Source organism: Macaca thibetana, chromosome 5 (assembly GCF_024542745.1).
Source record: "Macaca thibetana thibetana isolate TM-01 chromosome 5, ASM2454274v1, whole genome shotgun sequence".
NCBI lineage: Eukaryota > Metazoa > Chordata > Mammalia > Primates > Cercopithecidae > Macaca > Macaca thibetana.
Window position 1 is genome coordinate 37,109,152 of NC_065582.1, and position 25,828 is coordinate 37,134,979.

The 25,828-nt window shown below is 43.4% G+C and overlaps 2 protein-coding genes across 2 annotated transcripts in view; both read left to right on the forward strand.

Moving 5' to 3' along the window:
* Positions 1-25,828, forward strand: part of LOC126954972 (peptidyl-prolyl cis-trans isomerase FKBP1A) — a 1,061,339-nt gene that overhangs the window by 361,872 nt on the left and 673,639 nt on the right. The gene's annotated exons all lie outside the window — the stretch shown is intronic.
* TMEM154 (transmembrane protein 154) overlaps positions 21,096-25,828 on the forward strand; it is a 54,163-nt gene continuing 49,430 nt past the window's right edge. Inside the window, exon 1 of the mRNA XM_050791078.1 lies at positions 21,096-21,385. Coding sequence (XP_050647035.1) covers positions 21,322-21,385 — 64 coding nt within the window. The 5' untranslated portion in view covers positions 21,096-21,321. The remainder of the gene's footprint in view (positions 21,386-25,828) is intronic.

Below are 25,828 nucleotides of genomic sequence, written 5' to 3' on the forward strand. Positions count from 1 at the left end.
TGGGGATACAGGAATGCCACCCACTCCCTTTGAGTGCATGGTTTGGCCCAGGGCATGGGGTGTGACCGGATGAATTTACCCCAACACAGGCCATTCACCTGATGGCTCATGTTCTGCTGGAGAAAGATCTCCACTGGAAAAGGCCTGGACCTGAGGCTCATTCCACAGGGCCCTGGCTTAACACTGCAGAATCCTCCTTCAAACCTGCACAGCTTTGAGCCTTCGCTGTACCAGGGTCTCTAGCAGACTTACATGGATAGAGAATTTACTACTCTATCCAGGGCTTCGAACTCTAGCTATTTAATTTTTTAAATGTTTTTAAGGCACTACTGCAACATGTAAGTTTTGTTCATTGATTTCTATAAGTACTTATTGCGGTACATATGCTGTTGTTATAAATCATTTAGATTTATGCATTGGTGTATTCCATTCTTATGCATGCCCTGCAGGGCCTGAGAACCCTAAAGAGATAATTATTATATATGCTTTGTTCTTAGATGTCCTTGAATAGTGTTCTCACCATGCATAGAAAACACGAGCCCCAGGGGAGTTTTGGTAGCCAGATTGTTTTCTCCTTGAATTGTACATAGGTGGGAGGCTGTTTTTCCCTTTTCTGCTTCCAAAGAACTCTTCTTTTCTTGCATAGAGAAGTATACAGAACTAAATATTTGATTACGAGAATAAACACCAGGAGCCTGTAAAGAACTCAGTGTGAAGAGAGGATAAGAAGTTTAAAGGCAGGTGAAGACATTTTTTACGCATATCCATCAAGAAAAATCATAAAATTTTGTCCAGTCCTGGTGGCTCACGCCTGTAATCCCAGTACTGTGGAAGTTTGAGGTGGGTGGATGGCCTGAGCTCAGGAGTTTGAGACCAGCCTGGGCAACATGGTGAAACCCTGTCTCTAATAAAGAGACAGAAAAAAAAAAAAAAAAAGAAAGAAAAATCATAAGATTTAGAAAAGCAAAATAAAGAAAATTTAAAAGTCACCCATAATTTCACTACTCCGAGTTCATCATTGTTCACATTTTGGTGTATACTCTTCTAGACTGCAGAGGTTGCAATGTGTGAATGTGCATTTTTTTTTTTTTTTTTTTTTTTTTTTTTTTTTTTTTTTTTTTTTTTTTACTGGCACAAAGAGAAATCCCACATAATTTTTTTTTTTTTTTTTTTTTTTTTTTTTTTTTTTTTTTTAAATTTATTTATTATTATTATACTTTAAGTTGTAGGGTACATGTGCATTGCAGGTTTGTTTTTTGCCATGTTGCTGTGCTGCACCCAAACTCGTCATTTACATCAGTATAACTATGCAATCCCTCCCCCCTCCCCCCTCCCCATGATAGGCCCCGGTGTGTGTGCATTTTTGCATGCATGTGGTTTTGTTTTTAGTATACTGTGCATGACTGTAACTTGCTTTTTTTTTTTTTTTTTGAGACGGAGTCCTGCACTGTTGCCCAGGCTGGAGTGTAGTGGCGCAATCTCGGCTCACTGCAAGCTCTGCCTCCTGGGTTCACACCATTCTCCTGCCTCAGCCTCCCGAGTAGCTGGGACTACAGGCCACCGCACCCGGCTAATTTTTTGTACTTTTAGTAGAGACGGGGTTTCACCATGTTATCAGGATGGTCTCGATCTCCTGACCTCGTGATTCACTCACCTTGGCCTCCCAAAGTACTGGGATTACAGGCGTGAGCCACCACACCCGGCCTGTAAATTGCTTTTTAAAATTCAAATATATTGCCTGACAAAGACAAGTAAAAATAAAATAAAATTCAAATGTATCACAACCATTTTTTATATCCATGTACAATAGCATATGGATGTGCCACAATTTACTCAATTAATTCCCTCTAGGTTAGGTCTTTGGATCAAACTAAATAGACAACTAATAAGTCCTAAATGATTCTGGCACCAAAGTTCAGAAAAGTGCTTTATGAATTAGAAAGAAATTAAGTGCAATGTCATAGGCTGGAGACGGGAGGCTCATTAACCCTGAAGAATGGGCGAAAGAAATGTGCTGAGGGGGTAGGGTGGATATCATACAAGTTAGGGAATGGATTTAAAATAATTGAATCTGTGATGTCAAAAATATATATATAGTTTGGAAACTGAATATTCTAGTTGCTTTCCTAGGCAAGTTGTGCAACCCTTTTGAGCCTCAGTTTCTTCCTCTGTAAAATGGGAATACTTGTTTCTCTATCAGAGTGACTGTAAACATAAAATAAGGAATTATACAAGACTCTGAACACTGCCTGTCATAGAATGGGTGCTCAATATTTCTTAGTTCCCCTGCTCCACTTCTGCCTCTTTGGACTGTATGGCTCTGGGAAAGCGTTTGGAAGCAAGGCTTGGACTCTGCACTGTGAGTGGACTTGTGTGCCAATGTGTTCTGGTAACACAGGGGCCGGTTGCTTGGAAGGTGGTCAGAAATTAGTGAGTTTCATGCAAACGATTTTTTCAAGTTAAATAAAACTTCTCTGAGTCTGAGGTCTGAATGAAAATTATCTGGGTTTGAGGTCTCAATGAAGTGTTTTCCTTTCACAGCTCTCGTTGGCTGGCAGGTGTGGTGTAACACAGTCATTCTCAGAGTGTGGTTCCCAGACAGCAGCAGCATTACCTGGAACTTGTTGGAAATGCAAATTCTCAGGCCCCACCCAAGACCTACAGATTCAGAAACTCTGGGGCTGGATCCAGCAATCCATGATTCAACAAGCCCTGCAGGTGATTCTGATACCAGAGACTGACTAGTGTGGCAACAGTCCTGGAAACCCAGAATCACTAGGTCTGGAATGTACTCTAGCTCACCATTCACTGTGGGGCCTTGGGCAGGTCACTTCCTTCCTCTAAACCTTCATTTTCTCACCTGGACAATGGGAAGATAGTATCTTCCTCGTGACCTCAGGTGATTGTTTCACAGGCCAGATGAATTTAGAAAGGAGAAAGACATTCAATTAATGTGTTCTAGAAATGGAAGGTATACTTATTATTCTCGGTTCTTAGGTGGGGCAATGTAGAAAACATCCCTATTAGATGAAGAACGGTTCTATTTTGATCATTAAAAGGAGAATCTGTGCCCTCCTTGGAAAATCTCATTGGATGCTTTAACAGCCACCACAGCATTTTCTCCTGTGTAAACCTAAATCCCTGTGCAAGGACAGTCAGTATCTCAAAATGTAAGGATGATATCAGTCACTGGGAAGACAAAAATTCTGGCAAAGTAAAAATCCCTTATACATGCAGACTAACATTTAAGATTTGTTCTCCTTCTTCAGTCCTTAGTGAAAACAGAGAACAGCAAGTCACCCCCTAGAGGTGCACACCCCTCGTCTACATGAACGGTATTACGTTGTCTCAGCCCTCCTTTCTTTCCGGCCACACAGTTGTGCTTTCTTTCACCTCTGCTCAAAGGCCTCATTGTGCTCCCCTGTATTAGTCATCTTGGTTCCTCTTCTCTGAACCCTTTCCAGCTTCTTTAGCCACAGCCTCCTATGATGTTCAGTACTCTTCAGTTCTGGAGCCCAGCATATACTTATTAGGCTGGTGCAAAAGTAATTGTTGTTTTTGCAATTAAAAGTAATAGAACCATCAGAGAGGATGACCACCAACAGAGGGGATGACCTGTTACTTGTAGCACACTCCACGGACAAAGCACTGCCCTGATGCCTCAGATCAAGGCTATGGCTCCCGGAGAAGCACTGGTGTGGATCAGTTTTACCCTAACTTCTCCTGTCATTCATGTTTTACTTTCATTTCCCTTTGTGTACCATCTTTTATTTGTGTCTAATGATCTTTTCTATTCTCCCAACTTCTTTGATTTCCTAAATAGAAAGTAAATTTAACATATTTGTATTTGCACAGATATTTAGAATGAATGCGCATAAAAAGATTGGAAGGAGAAACACCAGAATCTTAAAAGTAATTTTCCTTGGAAAGTGAGATTACAAGTGATTTCATTTGTTTTCTTCTTGCTTCTCTGAATATTTAAGTTTTTTGATGGTTGACACATCTATTGGTTAACATTTTATTAAAAAAGAAAAAAGAAAATTGGAAAATTAACTCTCTGCATGCTCACAAAACAAAGAAAATATAAAATGCTTGTGTTAAGTAAGGTCTCATAGACCCATATGAGAGGGTCTTCTCCTGCAAGACACAAAGCTGTGCTTGATCATGGGACTGTTCAGGACTGTCTCAGTTTTAGCCCTTAGAACTAGGCAAACCAGGACAGGTGGCTGCTCTCTCTCTCAGCCCCCGCCCTCTTCTTTTTGTCTGTTGAACCGCCATGGCTGCTCACTGGTCTGTTAGGGCCCATCTCTCTTGTATCTTGCTTTGTCATTTCTAGGGAAGTTCAGCTCAATTGAGCCTTGAGGTAAGAAGACACCTCAGGAGCACGATTTGTGTCTGCTGGTTCAGGTGAGGCTTAGCGGTGGTCAGAAGGCAAATACGAAGAAGCAATTGAACCAAGCTGCCTACCAGCGAGAGAGGGAGAGCAAAGCCTTTGGACCAATGTGAAAAGATGAAGGTACAGTGGAAGAATCAATGTTGCTACCAGAGCTATTGAGAGTGCTTTGTGGACACATCTCTTGAGAGCGTGAAGAGACAGTAAGCAAAGCCCAGGCTTTCTTCCCACTGATATTGTTTGGAAACTTTTGTTAGCTGTATTTCTCTCCTCCATTTTAAATATGTTATATTTTCTTATCCAGAGATCTGAGTTGATGAATATTTCACTCTAAATCAGTGGTTCTCAATGCTGGCTGCCCAGGAAAATCACCTGAGAAGCTTCTAAAATGCTCAGGCCCCATCCTAGACCACTAAAATATATATTATTTTCATCTTTCATATGTGTATATATGTATATACACATATATCTAATAATTACATATAACGTATAATTATGTGTAAAAGAATTTAAATATAATATTATAATTACATAGTATATAAAGATGCTACTTGACTTATGATGGGTATATGTCCCAATAAGCCCATCGTAAGTTGAAAATATCATAAGCCAAAAATCCATCTAATATCTCAATCAACCCAGCGTAAAGTCAAAAAAATACGTGGAACCATTATAAGTTGGGGACCATCTGTATAATATTTTATGCATATGTAAAATTACGGTTGCTCCCTACAAGGTGGACTGGCAAAGGCTGGAAGTGAGGACATTATGTTCCCATCAGTGTTTATTTATTTATTTATTTTTAAGAGACAGAGTCTCACTGTTGCCCAGGATAGAGTGCAGTGGCGCGATCATGGCTCACCGCAGTCTCAACCTCCTGTGCTCCAGGGATCCCCCTACCTCAAGCTCCCAAAGTGTTGGGATTGTAATCGTAAACCACCACGCCCAGTCCCATCAGTGTTTAGAAAGCACAAGAGATGTCAGTCAAGAATTTCAACATTGGCCTATGCTCTTCCATACTGAGATCCCACAATCTGGGAACCAGATGGAGTAATTCAGGGTCAGATGCTCGTACATCGGGCAAGTATACGTAGACCTGCTGGAGAAAAGATGTAAGCTGCGTGCATGCTTGTTTCATGTTTTCTCCAAGGCTTATAGCCAGGCCGTTGAGGAACATGGGCAGCAAGTGTGAGGTCAAGGAAGCTATCAAGAGCAAGAGGCCTCTCCAACCCTCAGCTCTCAGCCCGGAAGCTCTGAGCCAATGGTTCAAAACCATGACTGCATAACAGGAGCACCTAAGAGATTTCCTAAAAATACAGAGGCCAGGTCCTTACCCTCAGAGTTCTGACTTGCTTGGTTTGAGGTAGAGGCTGGTTTATCCACATATTTAAATATTCTCCATGTGATGTTCAAGTGTAGCCAGAATGAGAACCACTCATTTTAAGTTTGGTAGGGCAACCAACTAGGTGGTCAGTCAGATGTGGGGCAGGGGAGTGGGGAGGGGTAAAGTGGCTCGGAGAACCGTGTTTGCTCAGCAAAAAGATGTTAACCCTGGAATCCGTCTAGGTGCTGATTTTTATTTGGCCCTTTTGCCTACTGATTTTTTTTTCATTTTGCAATTTTTTTTGTTTGTTCATTATGACACAGAGTCTTACTCTGTTGCTCAGGCTAGAGTGCAGTGGCACAATCTCGGCTCACTGCAACCTCTGCCTCCTGGGTTCAAGGGATTCTCCTGCCTCAGCCAGCCAAGTAGCTGGGATTACAGGCATGTACCACCAACCTCGCTAATTTTTGTATTTTTAATAGAGACAGAGTTTCACCATTTTGGCCAGGCTGGTCTCAAACTCCTGACCTCACGTGATCTGCCTGCCTGGGCCTCTCAAAGTGCTGGGATTACAGGTATGAGCCACCACGCTGGCTTCATTTTACAATTTGGAATGTTTTAAAGTGTATGTTTTTCTTTTGGATTCACAGGTGTTAGCTACATCAGCCCCTGGGGATTCGTTGGTTCTGGAGGACTTGTTAAAACAGATTGCTGGGCCCCACCCCCAAGCTTTCTGATTCAGTAGCCCTGGGGTGGGGCCCAGTATTTGCATTTCTAGCAAGTTCCCAGTTTATGCTGGTGCTTCTGGCCAAAGAACCATCCTTTGAGAACTGCTGGGCTTTATTTTATCATTTCATCTTTTTGGTATCTTAGTTTCCTGGATTTAATGATCCAGTTAGATCTCAACTTTCCTCAGCCTTTGTTTTCCTCTTCTCATTAAACTATGCTGTATTTAAATTTTTTCCTAATCTGTATTTTAATCTAGATTTTATACTAATTTTAACTCTAATTTTGTACTCCATTTTTGTTTTACCAGTTATTTCCCCCACTTTTTAAAGTAGTTTTTGAGAATTCAATACATTGTTATTGACTATCCTCACCCTGTTGTAAAGTAAGTTCAAGATAGCTCTCTTGAAGTTATTGCCTATCTAACTGAAATTTGGTATCCTTTGACCAACATCTCCCCAACCCCCATCAGTAGTTTTTAAATTTGCCTTTTTTTTTTTTGGAGCCGGAGTCTCGCTCTGTCACTCAGGCTGGAGTGCAATGGCTCAATCTCGGCTCACTGCAAGCTCTGCCTCCCGGGTGCATGCCATTCTCCTGCCTTAGCCTCCCGAGTAACTGGGACTACAGGCGCCCGCCACCATGCCCGGCTAATTTTTTGTATTTTTACTGGAGACGGGGTTTCACCGTATTAGCCAGGATGGTCTCGATCTCCTGACCTCGTGATCCTCCCGCTTCGACCTCCCAAAGTGCTGGGATTACAGGCGTGAGCCACCGCGCCCGGCCCGCCCTATTAAACCATATGACAGACACCCTTAGTTGCCCGCTCAAGAATCATTTTGCGCCCCCTTCTTTCTGTTAACCAAACCCCTATTTTGTTGAGGTATTGGGTAACAATGTGTTTCATGAGCCCCTCTCCAGTCTCAGGGGTGACTCTTGATTAGGCTAAACCAATTATGTAATTCCATTTCCCTTGCCGGTGACAGTGGTGATGGAGTGTGAAGGGAAGCCAGCTAGTGGTCTCTGAGAGAGGTTTTCTTGTACCTCAGGGACATTATCTTTTCCAAACTTCAGACACTGTGTGTAAGGGTTTGATCCTTGGAGGAGAAATAGCCACCTGGCATCTATGAGGAAACAAATCTTAGGACCAAAAGTCAATAAAAATTTTGAAGAAGGCAGAGCAGAAAGACAGAAGGAACCCAGGTCCTTGATGATTCCTTGATGATGTTGTTTAGACATTCATTAGACCAGTAAGCCCTGGAACTGCCTTATGTCTAGACTTTTTTTTTTTTTTTTTTTTTAAAGAGTTGGGATCTCGTTATGTTGCCCAGGCTGGACTTGAACTACTGGGCTCAAGCGATCCTCCTGCCTCAGACTCCCTAGTAGCTGGGACTACAGGTGTGCCACCATGGCTGACTGGGACTTTTTTTTATGTGAGATTCTCTTTGTTTTTTAAGCATTTTAAGTGAGATCTTCTGTTGCTTGAAGCCAAAAGCATCCTCAATGAAATATGTCATTTTAACGTTCTTAAAATAACTGTATTTTTATTTGTCTGTAGATATTTATAGTTATATCTCAATAAGTTCCTTGAGGTTGGGAATCATGACATTTTACCTGGAGTTTCCCAAGATCTTGAATACAGTACAATGTTGTTTGAGAGAACAGGTGAATTATTTCATTTGCATAAACATTAAGATTTACTTCATGTCCATTTCCTGCTAATGATTGGGAACACTAAAATAAAATTGAGAATAAAGCACTGTTTTTCTTTTTCTTTCTTTCTTTCTTTCTTTTTTTTTTTTTTGAGACAGGTTCTGTCTGTTGCCCAGACTGGAATGCAGTGATGCTATCTTGGCTGACTGCAACCTCTCCCTCTCAGGCTCAAGAGATCCTCCCACCTCAGCCTCCGCAGTAGCTGGGACCACAGGTGTGTGCCTCCAAGCCTGGCTAATTTTTGTATTTTTTTGTCGAGCAGGGTTTCACCACATTGCCCAGGCTGGTCTTGAACGCCTGGGCTCAAGTGATCTTTCGACCTCAGCCTCCCAAAATGCTGGGATTACAGGTGTGAGCCACTGTGCCTGGCCCATGTAGCACTTTTGATTATATAAAACAAAAACAAAGTGTCTAACCGCCTTAAGGGGAAAGGAAAGAGGGACTTTCTTAAAAGGCCGTCTGTGGATGGACCTAGTGCACTCTCAGCCCGACCACTGATTCTCTCTGTGTCGCCCTCTCTTCTGACCCAGGTGTTCTCTCTCGTTGACCTCTCCTTCTAGCTCCATGTTTGTGAGTTCCACCCTTTTCACTGCCAGTTGGCCAATGGGCCAGAAATCCTTTAGTCCAGATTTCAGAAAGACAAGTTAGATTTGCTCATTATCACTCCTCTAGGGCAGAAGGCCTCAGGCCCACTACCTTGTGGATCACTGGACAGCTTTGGGTCAAGTGCCACCTTTGATCTAAGCAGTATTTACTTTAGAACAATAAAATATCCTGATGCATCTTCTCTGAAACTGTAAGAGGAAGTTAGGAATAAAAGGCACCATGATTAGTGTGTTTAGAAGGGCAATTTAGATAATAACTCTGGAAAGAAATGCATTGCTATGGATAGTGGGTGAGTCTTTTATTTTCTGCCTTTTAGTTATCTGCATTTTCCAGTTTTTCTACAGTGAGCATGTAGTACCTGAAAAAATATTAAAATGTTTATTAAAATGTGAATTGTAAGTAATTCAAAGGTAAAGACAGTCACTATTGGGTTTGGTGCACAGCATGATACCATGAGTAATTAAGTGCTTTCCTTTCTTACACTTTTTAGGGTGATGATCTCCATTTCAGAGACAGCAAATGTAAATGACACTAGATCCCCTGTGTACACACTGTAGGCTATTTTGGTTCATTTGAATGTAGCATTGTAGTGATAAACCTATTTGGGTTAGTGTCAGATGATGGCTGCTCGTAAGAATGTTTGTGCTATGACTTCACTTACTATGTACTTAAATAGGCACCCAAAAGGACAGCCTGTGCAGGATGCTATTTTCATCTGCTTCCAATTTCTCAGTAAGTTCTGTCATCCAAATTGTAGCAGAGTACTCAGCCCTCAGTGAAAACCCACCAACATCAAATGCAATGCTTTTAAAAGCAATCAGTTTTATAATATGGGCAAAACGAATAAATGTGATTTAAAAGAAAATGTCCTTCATGGAGTGGAGACTTTCTAAAACACTGGTCAGGTCATGTCACTACTGCCCTTCAAAATGTCCAGGGCTCGTGGTTGCTGACTCTGATCTGAGATACCAAAATAGATGCTCCTTTACCAGTTATGATGGACCCCAAGGTTAAGGAAACAAAAGTTACCTACAGGTTGAGGGTTCAGGACCTGGCTGACGTGTAGAAATTTCTAAATTTCTACAGCTACAAAAACAACAACAACAAAAAAAAACAAAACAAAACAAAAAAAAAGAAAGAAAAGAAAAAAAAAATCACACTCTTGTTAAACACACTAACAATACCCCTCCTAACTCTGATTTACAACCCAGGCCACTGTAACTCTGATTGGACAGAGGACGGGCCTTACAAACATTCTTTTCTGATAAGCAATTGCAGACCTTAAGCCAGTTTCAGGCAGCTTATAAAGGCTGCATACAAACTGTTTTTGTGTCCGATGGTTCACTTTTTGATGTAAACAGCCAAATTCCACCTCATTTTAATGCTGAAACCCCACCCCAAAGTGAACACAGGATGTATATTACATATATTTACCCACTGCTCATGCACTTTGTTCCCCTTATAAATACATACAACTTTTGCCCTCACACCTGCTGAATATGTGTGATGCAGGCTGTGCAAGGCATAAAACCCAACCTGTCCTTCCCCTCTTCAAAGAGACAGCACCACCAATCCACACTTTATCTTCTCAGCTTGCAAACCAGTTATCTCCAGTAAAGCTCTCCTTTCTATGGTTTGGCCAATTAGGTGGTGTTTTGGGCGACACGACTTAGTCTAGTTCTGTTTCTCACTTGATCTCCAGGATCGTGTTTCTGCTTTGCAACCTTTCTGTCCACCACATCTCTTTCAACACCTCCACTGTCTAACTGCATGTAATTGTCCTTCCTTGAGCAAGCCAAGCGCTTTCAGGTCTCTGTATATCAAAAACTCCTGTGGGTGTATGACAAAATGTGACCAAGAGCTACCACCAAATGGAACCCATTGTAGCTGTTTCACTGGCACTTGAGTAATTTTCCATCAGTCTCCTTCAGAAATGTCACCCCTGGCACTGTGACTTTTCTACTTTTGCTTCAGTGGCAGCCCCTCTCCCTGTCACCTTCTGGGGCATGGCACATATTCACCCAAGTACCTAGTTTAAAGATGACTTTGGCATGCCACATGGGACAGGAGAGTCAGCAGAGTGTGCAGACAGGGCCAAAGACCTGGACTCCAGGCCGTGTGCCCTTAGGTCAGTCTCTGAACTTCTACTTCCTCAGCAGCCACAGGGAAACAGGGACGTCTGCCCTGCCAACCCACCAGGTTTGTGATGAGAAGCAAATGGATGTGGAAACACCTAGTAAACTGTAAAGCACACATGATGTGAGGCATTAACAGCTCAGCAACCTCATTATTCACTTTCATTTCGTACAGGGTTTCTCACACTCCACACTTCTGACATTTGGGGTGAAATAATTCTTTGTGGTTGGGGGCTGGCCTCTGTGTTACAGGATATCTACCCACTAGATGCCAGTAGCACCACCAAGTTGTGACAACTGAAAATGTCTCCAGACATTAACAAATGCCCCAGTTGAGAACCACTGGGGTTTGGAATGAGCTTTTAGAGTTGCATTCTGGTCACCCTTCTGTCTCTTCCCTCCAACTGTGCCTGCAGCCTCACCTACAGTCCTTTCTGGTCATCAAATAAGGCTTTACAAAAATTCCATATTGGGATGCCTTCCCCTATCCCACACCGATATTTCATAAAGATATGCTTCCAGTTATCTATGTACAGACTCAGTAGCTTCTCTGGATTCTATCCACAGAATCTTCTGCAACAAAACTTCATGGCCAGGTACGGTGGCTCATGCCTGTAATCCGAACACTTTGGGAAGCTGAGGCGGGTGGATCACCTGAGGTCAGGAGTTCAAGACCAGCCTGACCAACATGGTGAAACCCCGTCTCTACTAAAAATACACACACACACACACACACACACACACACACACAAAATTAGCCGGGCATAGTGATGGGTTCCTGTAATCCAGCTACTCGGGAGCCTAAGACAGGAGAATCGCTTGAACCTGGGAAGCAGAGGTTGCAGTGAGCCGAGATCATGCCATTGCACTGCAGCCTGGGTGACAGAGCAAGACTCTGTCTCAAAACAAAACAAAACAAGAAAACTTCACTTCCTGACTTAAAAATGCTTTCTCTTTTCTTTCTCATCCCTTTGATTTTTGTTTACTAGGCAATCCTACTTTTGACATATAATTTCTGACTTTGATACATAGCTTCTCTTAAAAATCCAAGTTAGTTTGTTTGTTTATTTATTTATTTATTTATTTTGAGACGGAGTCTCCCTCTGTCGCCCAGGCTGCAGTGCAGTGGCCAGATCTCAGCTCACTGCAAGCTCCGCCTCCCGGGTTCACGCCGTTCTCCTGCCTCAGTCTCCTGAGTAGCTGGGACTACAGGCGCCCGCCACCACGCCCGGCTAGTTTTTTGTATTTGTTTTAGTAGAGATGGGGTTTCACCGTGTTAGCCAGGATGGTCTCGATCTCCTGACCTTGTGATCCGCCCGTCTCGGCCTCCCAAAGTGCTGGGATTACAGGCGTGAGCCACCGCACCCGGCCAAAATCCAAGTTTTTTTAAATGAGTCATCTGTCTTCTTTTCCACTAGCATCGCCAACCTACCTATACGGCTAAAAGTCATTCCATAATTGTACATCTCTTTTTTTCTCCTCACACATCTTTTCTTGTTTGTTTTTTAATATTAAGAAGGTAATACACAGTATTAACCTTTTCTCAAATAGTACAGAAGTGTATTAAGGGAAACGTGTCTCCTTTATTTTCCCTACTCCCCCTCCCTGCCCCGTCTCACCTCAGCTTTCAATCTCCTTCTCCAGAGGTGCACTCTTAATTCCTGGAGGATCCCATCCTTCCAGTTTTCTATGCATATGCAAGCATATTTTTTCTCCTTGCTTTTTCAACATGCTAATGTTTTTATGTGAAGACAATGCTTTTTCTCTTATTTTGTCCCCAGCCAGAAAAATCCTCAATCCCTAAAGATGATCAAAGAAGGAGGTTTTATGAGTGCTCTGCAAGCATCTAAAATAAGCTTCCTTTCCTGCCAAAGCCCCACAGGAGCATGGCATGCACTGTAATTGATGACAGCCTGAACAACCTCCAGACATCACCAAGCAAACACCTTTAGGTATTCACACATAAAAGCCAGGCATTCAAACCTCCATTCTACTGCGTCTGATTTTTTTTTTTTTTTTTTTTTTTTTTTTTAAGGAGGCAGTGTATTTTGCAAAGGACCCTGAGGAGAAAGGACAGACAGGTTTATGCAATGGAGAAAAACAACTCAACACCAGAGGAGGGGAATTTAGGCAGGCTGTGTGTACTGGGCTCATTCCAGTGAATGGCCTCCCTTGCAAAGGTTCAGGAGTTAATCTCCTGGCAGGGAGACAGTAAGAATTATTTTATTTGTTCCTGATTCAGTAACTTGTGACCATCTACAAACATAGGTGGCCATGTGCAAGAAGAGATTTTTTTAAATCTCATTTGAATAAGGGCCATTTTAAGATTCTTTAATTCTTGTATTCATTCAACATGTATTACTTGGCTCTAGGCTCTCCTGGAGGGCACAGCTTTGAGTAGAAGGAAGTCATAAAGCTAACTCATGTATGGATCCTGCTTTCCAGGAGCATTTTCAGAAGCGTATTATCAATTAGTGCAGAAAGAGGTCATCTACATTATATCATCTGAATATAATGTGGTAAAGATCATGAGTACAGCTTAAATGCTGCAAGTGCTACTAATATCCTTTCAGTCCAATAAACACTTCTGTGAACACGCGTTCTAACACAACTGTCCAGTGACTCAGGAATCCAGGAGTGCCATGGGTGAAAACATAGCATGACTCAGCTGAATGTAACTGCTGGCTCTAGACTGAGCAGTGGTTCCTGCAGGAGAAGGGAAAAAGATGACCGTGGCAAGTTAAGTGTGAACAGTCCTATCTTCCAAGGGCTTTACAGTATAACCTGATAGCCAATTTCTCAGTTTTTCCCTGCTTACCAAAAGCAGTTCTTTTTTTCTTCTCTTTCTTCACTCAGGTTTGCAACTCCTGAATGAAGAATCCTAAGAGAGACATCAATTTGCTATTGCTGCACTAATGCTACGGAACAATCTTATATCCCTCCATAGCTCATAATCATAACCATTTAGTTTCATGCTCATGGGTCTGCAGCTGAGGTTTGACTGATTTGGGCTATACTAGGCTGGAGTCTGGGTTTCTGATCTTGTGTTCTGCTTCACATTATGGGGCTCATCTTCGAAGATCATAGAAATGCAAGATCACAGAAAGACAAGAAGGCAAATCAAAGTCTGTGATGGTTCTTAGAGACCTTTGCCCACGCCCAGCCCACTGTCTCTCCCATCCATATATCTTTGATAAGAGCAAGTCATACATGGCCTGGCCCAGCATCAAAAAGGCAGGGACATAAACTTTGCCAACTCTAGCGGAAGGAACTTCCAAGTTGCAAGGACATAGACGAACAACTGTAATTCAGAAAGGGCATGAAGAAATGGGAACAATGATCTAGTCTACTCCAAGGGATTGCCATCTTTCACGAAGAGAGAATGTAATAACGAGATATGTGAGCAAGTAACCTCTTGCTGCACAGTAAAGTTGTTGTGGACCTCCGGGTGCTAAAGCATGGTTACCAACACCAGTGCTTGTTGTTATGTGGTCGTAGCTGAGATGATCATCACTGCAGACATGAAGACTTTTGTTCCTGGCCTCAGATAAGCTTTGCACTTGCTGCTTCGCGATAGCGAAGAAACCACGTCACAGTTCTTTTCGGTGTATTTGCCTATCTATTTCCTTCCTCCTGCCCTGATTTCACAACTGTCATGCTTCTCCAACCCACCCTGTTTACAGCCACTCTATTTCAATTCAGTGATACTCAGCTGTTTGGCAGTTCTGGAAGGCACCACCCTCTCTTCTTATCCTGCCAGGGCTGTGATGTTGCTGTAAATACAGGCCTTCGTTTCTGGATCTCAGTGACGATGGAAAGGCTGGAGGACCTGGCTGGGTTGTTTGTAGCAGGTACATGTCCTTAGAAGCTGAGGTCTACCTTTGCCTCTGAAAATCTTTGTATGTGCCTCCTCACCAGGAATCTGATAGACTCGTGGAATATGAGTGCTGGGTCTTAGAGATCATCTACTTAGCCCTACTGTTTTACAGATAGGCAAATGAAGCCAAGAGAATCTAATTAGTGAAAAAACTAAGACCGGGACCTTGGACTTCTGGTGCTCCATCCAGCGGACCCACCATGTCTCACCACATCCATCCTTCCCTGGAGAGAGTGCGTTACATTGTTACTGAAACTATCATGAATATAAGTGGCAGGATAGTAGATGAAATTCTATAAACATAGTAGGTGTTCGGGAGCCCCAAACACTCTGTTTATACACCTACCTAAACCCACCCAAACTAGGAAATTAGACCATTTGATCTACAAAAAGGAGGCCATTCTGAAATATAAACATAAGGAGTTAATTCTTAGCTCTTGGTCCTCTAAGAGCTGAAGAACCAATGTTGTATTTTAGAGACAACTTTCCCTATCAACTCTTTGGCATTCTGGAGGCAATTCTAGAGAAAAACAGAAGTGGGGGTAAAGGGTAGAGCAAGGGAGGGACCCAGAAATAACTGAAGGTAATCCTGAATAACTGGGAAATCACTAAACTGACTGATTGTATTAGTAAGTGACTGCATTTGGTTTACCACTAGCAGAAGAATTGGAATTCAAAATTGATACTGTAATAGAAAAATAGAGCAAGTTACCATTTTCCCATGTCTGAATTTGTTACCTGTAAATTCTATACCTCCGGCCAGTTAGCAGGATTGTAATACCAACTGTTAGTACAGGAAATCAAAGTGGAATAATACTGCTAGTTAATATGTATAGAAAAAGATCTGGAAGAATTTAAAAACAGAATAATTTTGATTCTGCCTTTTATGTATTTTTAGTCTTTCCACAACAAACATGTATTGTCTTTGTAATATGAAAAATAAGTTATTTTAATTGAAAACTAATCACCTGTTACCTTCTCTCACCTGATACAATATCCTCTCAAGTTTTGCTTATTTCTGGCACTACCCACATATATACCCTGGCACTGGAGTTCCTCCTAGCATCTTTCCTAATTCTTTTATTTTATTTTATTTTATTATTTTTTGAGATAGGGTCTCCCTTAGTTGCCCAGGCTGGAGTGCAGTGATGTAATCATAGCTCACAGCAGCCTTGAAGTCCCAGGCTCCAGTGATCCTCCTGCCTCACCCTCCTGAGTAGCTTAGATTACAGGTAGGTGCCACCATGCCCGGCTAATTTTTTTATTTTTTGTAGGAATGGGATCTCACCGTATTACCCAGGCTTTCTTTTCTAATTTGCTATATCCTCCAAATCTTTGTTCCTTTGTTTTTTTCTAGTTCCATTGGTGTTGAAGATTTAGTTGGCAAGGACACTATCAACTGTGAATCGGGAAAGTCAAATTCAACAGAAAAGCACAAGAAGAAACATTGAGGCCATCAATCTGCATGTATCATTCTGGAGTGGACTTTGGTAAAAATACTGTATATTTATTAATGAGGTATGTCCTACTTGCAAAATATTTGGAGAGACTTGGGGGGAAAAGGCCTTAAGGTATGATTTGATCAAAAACAAAACAGCAATAGAAGGAAGTCTAGTTCCTTTTAACAGATGCAGGAGACCACAGATGAGTGACACTGGGGTGATTAAGGTGGGGAGACAGAGACACAGCCGGGTCTTCTGGGTATATTGGGATGGGTGTTATGTGGGTGGCAGTAAAGGATGAGCATTCCGTTCAGCTTGGGTTGGGGGAGGGGGAAGGCTTCTGAGATAACTCGCTGGTGGAAATGTCTTCTGAACTAGGTCTAGACAGATGAGTTAGAGTTAGCCAGGAAAAGAAATATTCCTAGAAATGGTAAAGACGCCTGGGCTAATAAAACTTACACAACCAAGCTTAAACTTTTAGTTCCAGGCTTCCCGGTAGTCAAGGCAAAACAGGAAAATACAATGTGCTTTTTATTTCTTACCTTTGGAGAAAAAGGACCTTTCTAGGAACTAGCAATAATTTCCAGGAACTAACTAACAAATTAGTCTCAAGTTTTATCTATCATGCATAAAAATCCCCTCGAACATTACAAATGCAGAGTTCTGGACCTCAGCTCTAGGGATTCTGACTCAGTAGTTCTGGCATAGGGTCCAGGACTCTGTATTTTAGCAAGCTCCTCCGAATAAGTCTGACATAGGTGGCCCTCTCCCGTGCACTTAAAAACACTGCTGTAAAGGGATTTTCCCCCCATTTACTCACTTCTCTGTTCTCTGTCCTAAATGCTGAGGATAGACTGGGGAGCAAGACAGAGAATGCCATTGATCTCAGAGGGCAATTAGAGGAGGACCATGGATGTTCACCACTGAGCTGATGCCCCCTCTTCTCAGATGCACCACAGCACCCTCTAGCCCAGAGCTCTGCACTCTGTCCCACGTGTCAACTGCCACTTTTGCTCCTAATCACAATCCTTTACAGTTTCATGTTGTGGTGACCAGGCCATCTGCCTAGGCCCTGGAAGACCCTGTCATGGAAGCCCCTAGGATTATCCAAACCTTGCAACAGCTTCTCTGAAGAGTATTGGCAGCCAGGATGCAGAGACAGAGACCCCCAAGAGTGGAGATAGGCTGGTCAAGATGGACCTGGCTGTGCAGGCTCCAGCTGCTCCCACTTCACACACAGTGAAATCACTGTCAGCCCCTCTCCCAGCTCTGGCTTCTCTGCACACCCCAAGTTTCAGCCTAATCCTTCTGCCCCAGCCTCTGCCTTGCCCGGCTACCTCTCTGACCTTTCCTTCAGCACCTGGGATTTCAATTGGCTTCCTCCCTGAACCTTCCTAACTGACTTCAGAGTGATACACAGGCCCCATCTGATGTTACTGTTGTCTTGTCTGAGGGCCAGCTCATAGCCAACCAAACACCCAGGAGCCATCCACTGCCACTAGCTGGCATTTAGACAGAGAAAGCCGCCCCAGAACATTTGTGTGTGAGTGTCGATGTGAGAGTGTGTGTGTGTGAGCGTGTGTGCACGTTTCTGAATATGTGAGTGTGGTGTGTGTTGGGAGACTGGATGTACAAATGGACAGTGGCCAAATCATATATGCAAAAACAGAACCTTGACTGCCAACTTGCAGCAACCAATCCAGGAAACCAATTCACTATCTTCAGTAGCAAGTCTAGGAAGTCAGCCTGCTAGAAATCAAACTTGTAGGAGGTCAGAGCACCATCTGACAGATTCCCTCATTTTAATCTCCTCTTCTGATCTAGAAGCAGCCAAATATGCACGCCCTCACCAATTGCTGCTGGTTCCCCATGCCAGCAGCCTCCCTTCAGGCCATACCTGAGCCTTCCTATTTTTGTTTTTTTTTTTTTTGAGGCAGAGTCTTGCTCTGTCACCCAGGCTGGAGTGCAATGGTGGGATTTCGGCTCACTGCAAACTTTGCCTCTCGAGTTCAAGTGATTCTCCCGCCTTAGCCTCCTAAGTAGTTGGGATTACAGGTATCCCGGATCATGCCCTGCTAATTTTTGTATTTTTGTAGAGATGGGGTTTTACTATATTGGCCAGGCTGGTCTTGAACTCCTGACCTCAGGTGATCCACCCGCCTTGGCCTCCCAAAGTGCTGGGATTACAGGCATGAGCCACTGCGCCCAGCCCCGAGCCTTCGTTTTATCCACTATAAAGTTTTCTCACTCCTTGGCCTGCCTTTGGGTCTCCCCAAAAATGCAGTGACGGTGACTGACTCTGTTGCTATGGCAAGCTCTGAGTTAAATACCATTGCTTGGTTTCATTTGCCTGTGCTCATTTAGTCTTCATTTATTTCCGCCATGTGCATGAATGTGTGTGTGAGAGACAGCTGTGTGTGTATCTGAGCGCATGCGCACATCTGTGTGTATTGGGAATGGCAGGATTGGCGTGTGAAGAGGAATGCGGAGAAGGCTGTCTGCACTCACTGGAAGATCCCACCATTTATCTGGATCTGTTCCCTAGAAGTCCCTCTTCTTTTATGGCCCATGGAGTTGAGGGTGGAGAGACGGGTTGGGGGACTGGATGACAGTCGCTTCTGTAGTGCAGACAGTTGATTGTAAAAGTCACACTCCTTTGTGTAAAGTAATAAAGAGTCCCCAGACGTGGCACCCAGTGTCCCTTCCTGCCCTCCTAACATGATGAGGCACCATACTTCTTTCCTGCTTTCAGACAGCCAGTGGCTGGCTCCAAAGTGGCATTACCCCTGCCTGTGTGCCACTCACTCCGAGGTTCCCCTGTGCTCCACATCTGGGACTGAGGCCCTGACTTCCTGCCACCAGTGCATCAGGATTTAATCTGAGGCCGGGTGGCTACTTGTCCAAATTAATGGTTGCTAAAATTAAAACAGAGGTAAATAGCCCTTTACCTACCACACAGCCTCCCTGGAATTTTAACTGCAGCAAAGAGATCATTGAGGTGCTACCATTTTCTGATCAATGATGGTAATTTTCTTCCCCCTAAGATCAGCTTAATCATGCTAAGGGTCTTAGAGAGCACAGGGGTCAAAAGAAAATTACATGCTTGGGGAGGATTTCTCTGCAGCTCCGGTTTATTTTGTACCCCATTCTGACTTAGTGTTGTACTGCTCAGAAGCAATGCATAGTGCAGTTGTTGAAACTGTAATGAACTGTTTGGCCATGTCATGGAGCTCAGCAGAGGTCCACAGAATAAGACAGTCTGTGGTCCAATCCACAGATACCTGACTGCAAAAGCTTCCACAGGGAGCTGAAGTTTAAGATGAAAGAAACGAAGGCTGACAACCTTGCCCTTGCCAAACATTTGCCTCCAGCCTGGGATTCAACAATGTTTTAATAACATTTAATAATATTTTAATAGGGCATAAATGGTAAAATGGAGAGAACTCCCAAGCCCTGGGCCTGCTCTCTTGCACGTGTGTGTCACAGCTGCAGAAACACGTGCTTGTACAGGAATAATTACCACCCCAACTCAGTACTAGCGGGTCTTGGAGCCCGTGGTCTATTCATATGCTCGGCAAGTGTTTAATTAATAGTTCTTTCTCTGTTGTTTTCTAATCAATCACCCAGTTTTGAGCGTGTCTATTTTCTCCTGCTGTTTGTTCCGTATTGTCACCTATGGTGCAAAAAGCGTATTTTATCAAGAGTTGACTTAATTGCCAGTTTAAAACATTAAAGTGCATACTGTAAATCCATTAACAAACTGATCATTACATGAATCACCAACCATTTCTTATGGATAATAACTGAGATAAACAGTGACTAATGACATTGAAAAGCAGCAATGCATTAAAGAAAAAATTAACAACTATGTCAGGGGCTAAGGAATTCCAGTCACCTCATATGTCTGCACCAACCAGATCACTGAAGACAAACGACGGGAAGTGGTGACTCAGATGGTAATCTGCAGGGAAAGGTTTAGAGATGAGATGTGTCTGATGCCTCAACACTACCCCTCTCTCCATCTGTCTGTCTCTCTTGGCACCACGATTATGAAACTGCTTTCTGCATGCTTAGTCCCTAAACCTAAACCAAGGGAAGGACCTCCAACAGAACACTCAACACACGCTAATCTCCCCTGTATACTAGACATGACCTTTCTGTATTGTTTTGATTGGATAGGGTTTCCACCATTATTCTATTTCAGTTCAGTCCTGTTTTGTTTGTTGTCTGAGAACTTGATCGTCAAGTAAGAAGGAAGGAAGGTGAGATGCAGACTCACCCCTACCTCCACCCTCAGAGCATATTCTCCTCTGGAAATGGACCTTGAAAAGATCATTTCTCTCTGGGGAAGCAGAACATAACCTTCAGGTGTGGGTGTGGCATCCACCTCTATCTGGCTTGGGCCTTGGTGGGAGGAGGGCATTCAAGGGTGGAGAAAGGAGAATGGGACTGGCTGGAGAGACGTGGTCTGGCAGTTTTCTGATGATGCAGTTGTCCCTGCTGTCTGGGCCTGCACTATCCAACACAGCAGCCACGAGCCACTTGGAGTTATTAAAATGTTATAAAAATTCAATAAAATTTAAAATTCCATCAGCACTAGCCTCATTTCAAATGCTCAGTGACCAGTGTGGCTGATGGCTACTGTATTGGACAGCACAGGCTTGGAACATTTCCATCAGGGCAGAAAGTTCTAAAGGACAGCTTGTCCCTAGGCTCTACGCAGCCCCGGAGCCTCACCTGGGGGACAAGCAAAATCACAGAGTGAGAATGCTTGTGGTCCAGGACCCCTCCCAGTCCCAGACACCGAATGACATCTGAGCAAGGGACTCTGTTGCCCCGGGGTCAGTTTCAAAAGCTGGAGGCCGAGACTCCAAAGGGCTGGAGAGGCGTGCCAACAGAATCAGTGCTTGAACAGCAACTTCTCTTTTGCAATCCTTGCTGGTCTGACAGGCTCCTGCAGAATTACATCACTTCCTAAAAAACAGGCAAACACCTCTCCTTCAAGTCAGCACCGACCCAAACAAGCAGGAAACAGGAAATGTTCACGTTTCAGGGAGGCTGCAACCCGGCGCAGCATCCTGAGCGCGCCTCCGCCGAGGCGAGCGGACATGCAGGCTCCCCGCGCAGCCCTGGTCTTCGCCCTGGTGATCGCGCTCGTTCCGGTCGGCCGGGGTAAGCCGTCTCCACTTCCCACTCCTGGGAAGGAGGATCGCAAAAGCTGGTAGGGTGCCCGAGGCTACAGAACTCTGCCGGGGAGGGTGACACCCGGAAAATCTAATCCTTTCTGTGAAAGAAGTGGAGAAAATTAGAACTCCCTTTTTTGGGGGGTGGGATGGAGGGAGGACTTCGCTTTCGCTGCAGCTGTCTAATCTGGCTCCAGCTCTCTCACTTCATTTACCCCTCTTTCAGTCTTTGTCTTCTAGGATGTGTGCGTCCCTGTAATTTACTAGCCTTAATGAGCATATTAAGAAAACCATAAACTTTTTGGCAGTTTATGTAAAAAAAAAAGAAAAGCTTCAATCTGCTGAAACAGAGACATGATTAATTTGCTTTTAATAGTGTGGGCTGAGAAGTCTGCTGGTTCCAAAATCTCCTGGAAAAACTGGGGTGTGAAAATTGACTACTAGAAAGCATACTAAAGAAACGACATAAACTTAAAAAAAAAAAAAAAGGAAACGGGAAATTATCCAAAGAGCTACCAAAGAGCTATGTGTTAGGGTACCCCCTCTAACACATCAAGTAAGGTCTTTCATCTACTTTTATTGCTCCTTGTTACTTTTACAGATTTTTTTTTTTTTTGCATTGACTGTTACTAATGAAGATTTGTTTGAAAAAGTAGTATGATTGGAGCCAATCAAAGGTATTGGGAAAAACAAAATATTGAATCTCATTATTATGGGCTAAAAGCAACAACTGAGACTTGCCAGTTTCTGCAACAAGCACAAGCACCCTCAGTTGCCTCTCTTGTTGTCTCGCCCTTGGGCAAATACACTCGCTGCTCATTGTTTCTGTCAATGACACTGGCTGCTTTTAGTGTAGGGCAGTATTTCAAGCAAAAGGAAAGTTCTCAAGCTACAGTTCTTTAGATAGAATGAAGGACATCAACCACGACCTAACAGATGTGACAACTTCCTGGAGGTCAGCAGCCAGCAGCCAGCCACCCCACCCCATCAATTTCTCTCCAGGCATCTGAGTAGAAAACGAAGTGGAAGGCAAACCATTCCAGCTGAAAAGATGTCTGGTTGAAATTGAGTTTAGTGTTCAGAATGGGTTTGGAAGTTGATGTGTTGTTTTAGGCCCAGTGTTTTGGAGCTGGAAGGAACTTGAAGGTGATGCAGCTCAAACCATATTAGGCATACAGGTGAAGAAACGGAGGTGGAAAAAGGGAGATGTCTGGGTCTTCTACTAGTCAGCTCTACTGGCTTCTACTCCAGGGTTTTTGAGCTCCTCCATGCCCCCTCGGCCCCCCCAGGGAACCAATCACTGTCTCTGCCAAGAGTTCTGGAAACTTTCCTAGTAGGACATCAGGGGAGCAAAGCCTAGCCATCCTCCTTCCACCTCTTCTATTGTGCAACACTGCCACAGGTGCCTCAAACACTCCCTTAATAATAATTCATCTTGCCTGAACTTTTTCTTAGCTTCTAAAAAATGATTGTATCCTAGTGTCTGCAATTCAGGAGATGCAAAAGGAGAATCCGAAGAGATTCGGTTAAAGTTCCCTTTCTGACACCTGAATCTGATCATGCACATCTCCCCCTTCAGGACCCCTCACTTATGCCCCTTCACTTGTTCCTCATTTTTGCCCCTTAGACTCTCACTGCAACCTCCCTCCCAGTGGCACCTCCTTCCGGGTGTCTTCCCACTCCATGGCTCTTGCCTATGATGAATACATTCTTTTTCCTACCTAGGGAATTCTTATATCACCTTAAAGGATAAAACTAAATGTGATCTCCTCCTTGATGTCTCCTTTCTCTGCCCCTTCCCTGCAGTTCTACTTGTACCTGCTGCTGGGCCCCCATAGACCTAAACTTCTGCTAATCACTTTGAACCATAATTGTGTCCATGCCTCCCAACTGGCTGTGAACAACTCCAGGGAAAATCCTCTGTAGTTCGTCTTTGACTTTCCAAAATCCTGTAAGGGCTCAGCATAAATTAGAAAATAATTGTTGATAAATATGAAAATCATCCCTAGAATGGATATGAGGCTGATTACAAAAAAAAAAACCCTGATAGCTCCTGAAAACAGGTAGTGTTGGAATGTAAAGAGAAGTCAACGATGAGAAGTTGCATTTCAGTAGAGTGCAGGGATTGCCTAAATAATCCAACATGCTAATTGGGCCCTGCCGGGATTCCCAATGTCTTCAAAATGCCCACTTACAAAAAGCTGTTTAATGAAAGCTATGACTTTGAGATGATTAGTCATGGAAAAGGTGATTTTAAATTAAATATTTTAAAAATTAATTAATGTACACTACTTTTAGCTAATAGCGCCTGAGGCTTCAGGAGACGAGTTACTTTCTAGGTGTCACAGGTGTATTTCCTTGAATTCTTCAAAAAATACCTGGGGATGTTTGTTAGAAGAATCCAACCTACTGAACGGCCTGGTGCTTTGTCTGCGAGCATACTCTGAGATGCATCCCAAATTAAGCCTTTATTAACAACAAGCAGGCAACGTGAGATAATATCTGCAGTTGCATGAGACCAGCACTGTTACCTCTGAGTCAGCGACCTCTTCTTTTATATAGATAGATAGCCTGACAGAGAATTGAGTTCTACCCCAAGAGAAATAATTCACTTGGAAGTCACCAGGAGAGAAATAAGAAAGCAGCTTTTCTGGGACTCTAATCAAATGGGTGAGCATAGTTAAAGGAAAGCTTGGGCCTGGGTGTCTTGGCCAGTGTAGGATCCTAAGAAAGTTCAAACTCAAGGAGACATTCTGCTCATGGAGTGAAGAGGGGCAGGGGGTCCCCATCTCTGTTCTTTATGCCCTGTCAGTGTCAGCTTAACACTACCAGAAAACCAAAAGCAACTTCCTAAATACCAAAAGCATGGGATTTATTAGTTGCTACAAGCAGAATTGTTGCAGAAGGGAGAGCTAAAGGGCATGAGGCAGAAACAAGGATGCTGTGACTGTTTTGGTGGCCCAACAGAGAGGAATGGGAGATTTTCTGGGCTGGTTCAGAAGAATAAGAACTACGTAAGTATTGGATGAATCTTGGCAAGGAGAGAAAGAATAGAAGAAAATACTAGCTATGTAAGTAAGGCTACACATTCTGACACTGTAGTATCTCATCTCTCATTTCAATGAACATGGCTGACATCTGCCATTTCCTGGGACAGTCCCAATTTCAAGTATTAAGAGCAATGGTAGCTAACATATATAGAACACATTACAGTTCAGACACTGTTCTGGACGCTACATACACGAACTCATTTAATTCTCAGAACAACCTTCTAAGGTGGGCACTATTATCCCTGTTTTTACATTTGAGAAAACTGAGGCACAGAGAGGCTAAGTGACTTGCCCAAGGTCACACAGCTAATTAGTGGATCTAAGTAAGATTCTGCCTCAGGAGTCCATACTCTAACCATACTCCATACTGCCTCTGGGTTTCTAGGCTCTGCCAGGCTACTCGTCTAGTTTTGGGTTTAGAAAACTGTGGTTGTTGAAACTTTCCAGCTGTAGGTGCAGCACAGAACTCTTGGCTAGGCTTTACGGTTGCTGCATGTCAATTATAGAGCTGCATTTGTTTGCACTGGGTCAGAGACTAGCTGACAGGAAGAGGAATTATGAGAGTTGGGTTAAAACTCAGACTGCTGAGGAAGAAGGGAGGGGCTGAAAGAGGTGCAGAGTGAGCAGAAGAGAATCTGGGGATTAGTGTATTTAAGACTAGAAGCAGGAAAAACAGAATGGTGAAGCCACTGGGTAAGAGGCTTCAGGGTGTGGGAACCAGACAGAGGAAGAACAGCCTTATGTCAGGCAGTCACTGTGGGAGAGCACTACTGAGAACTGGCCATTAGGACCAAATACTCTCAGGGACTCCCCCCCAAAAAAAGAGTGGATGAGCTTTAAAGTCCTTCTGTGTCTCAAATTTGGAATCCCAGGAAACCATAAAGATATTGACTGGAATGGGCTCAGTTTTGTAATGAAACAATGCAACTTGCAACTTGCCTATTTGTATGTAGTGTGTACCACTCTCAAATGCTGGCAAAGACAGACAGGAACTCTGCACTACTGGTCTGAGGGGAGATTAGTGCGATCACCTGGATCACCTTGTCTGTCTATCTTGATGGTTGATCCATCCATTGGGCTTTTAATTTTAATCATCATTATTTGGCATTTCTAGAAAATTTGTTCTTTTTTTTTTTTTTTTTTTTTTTTGAGACAGAGTTTTACTCTTGTTGTCCAGGCTGGAGTGCAATGGCGCCATCTTGGCTCACCTCAACCTTCGCCTCCCAGGTCCAAGCGATTCTCCTGCGTCAGCCTCCCGAGTAGCTGAGATTACAGGCATGCGCCACCACACCCGGCTAATTTTGTATTTTTAGTAGAGATAGGGTTTCTCCCTGTTGGTCAGGCTGGTGATCTGCCCTCTTCGGCCTCCCAAAGTGCTAGGA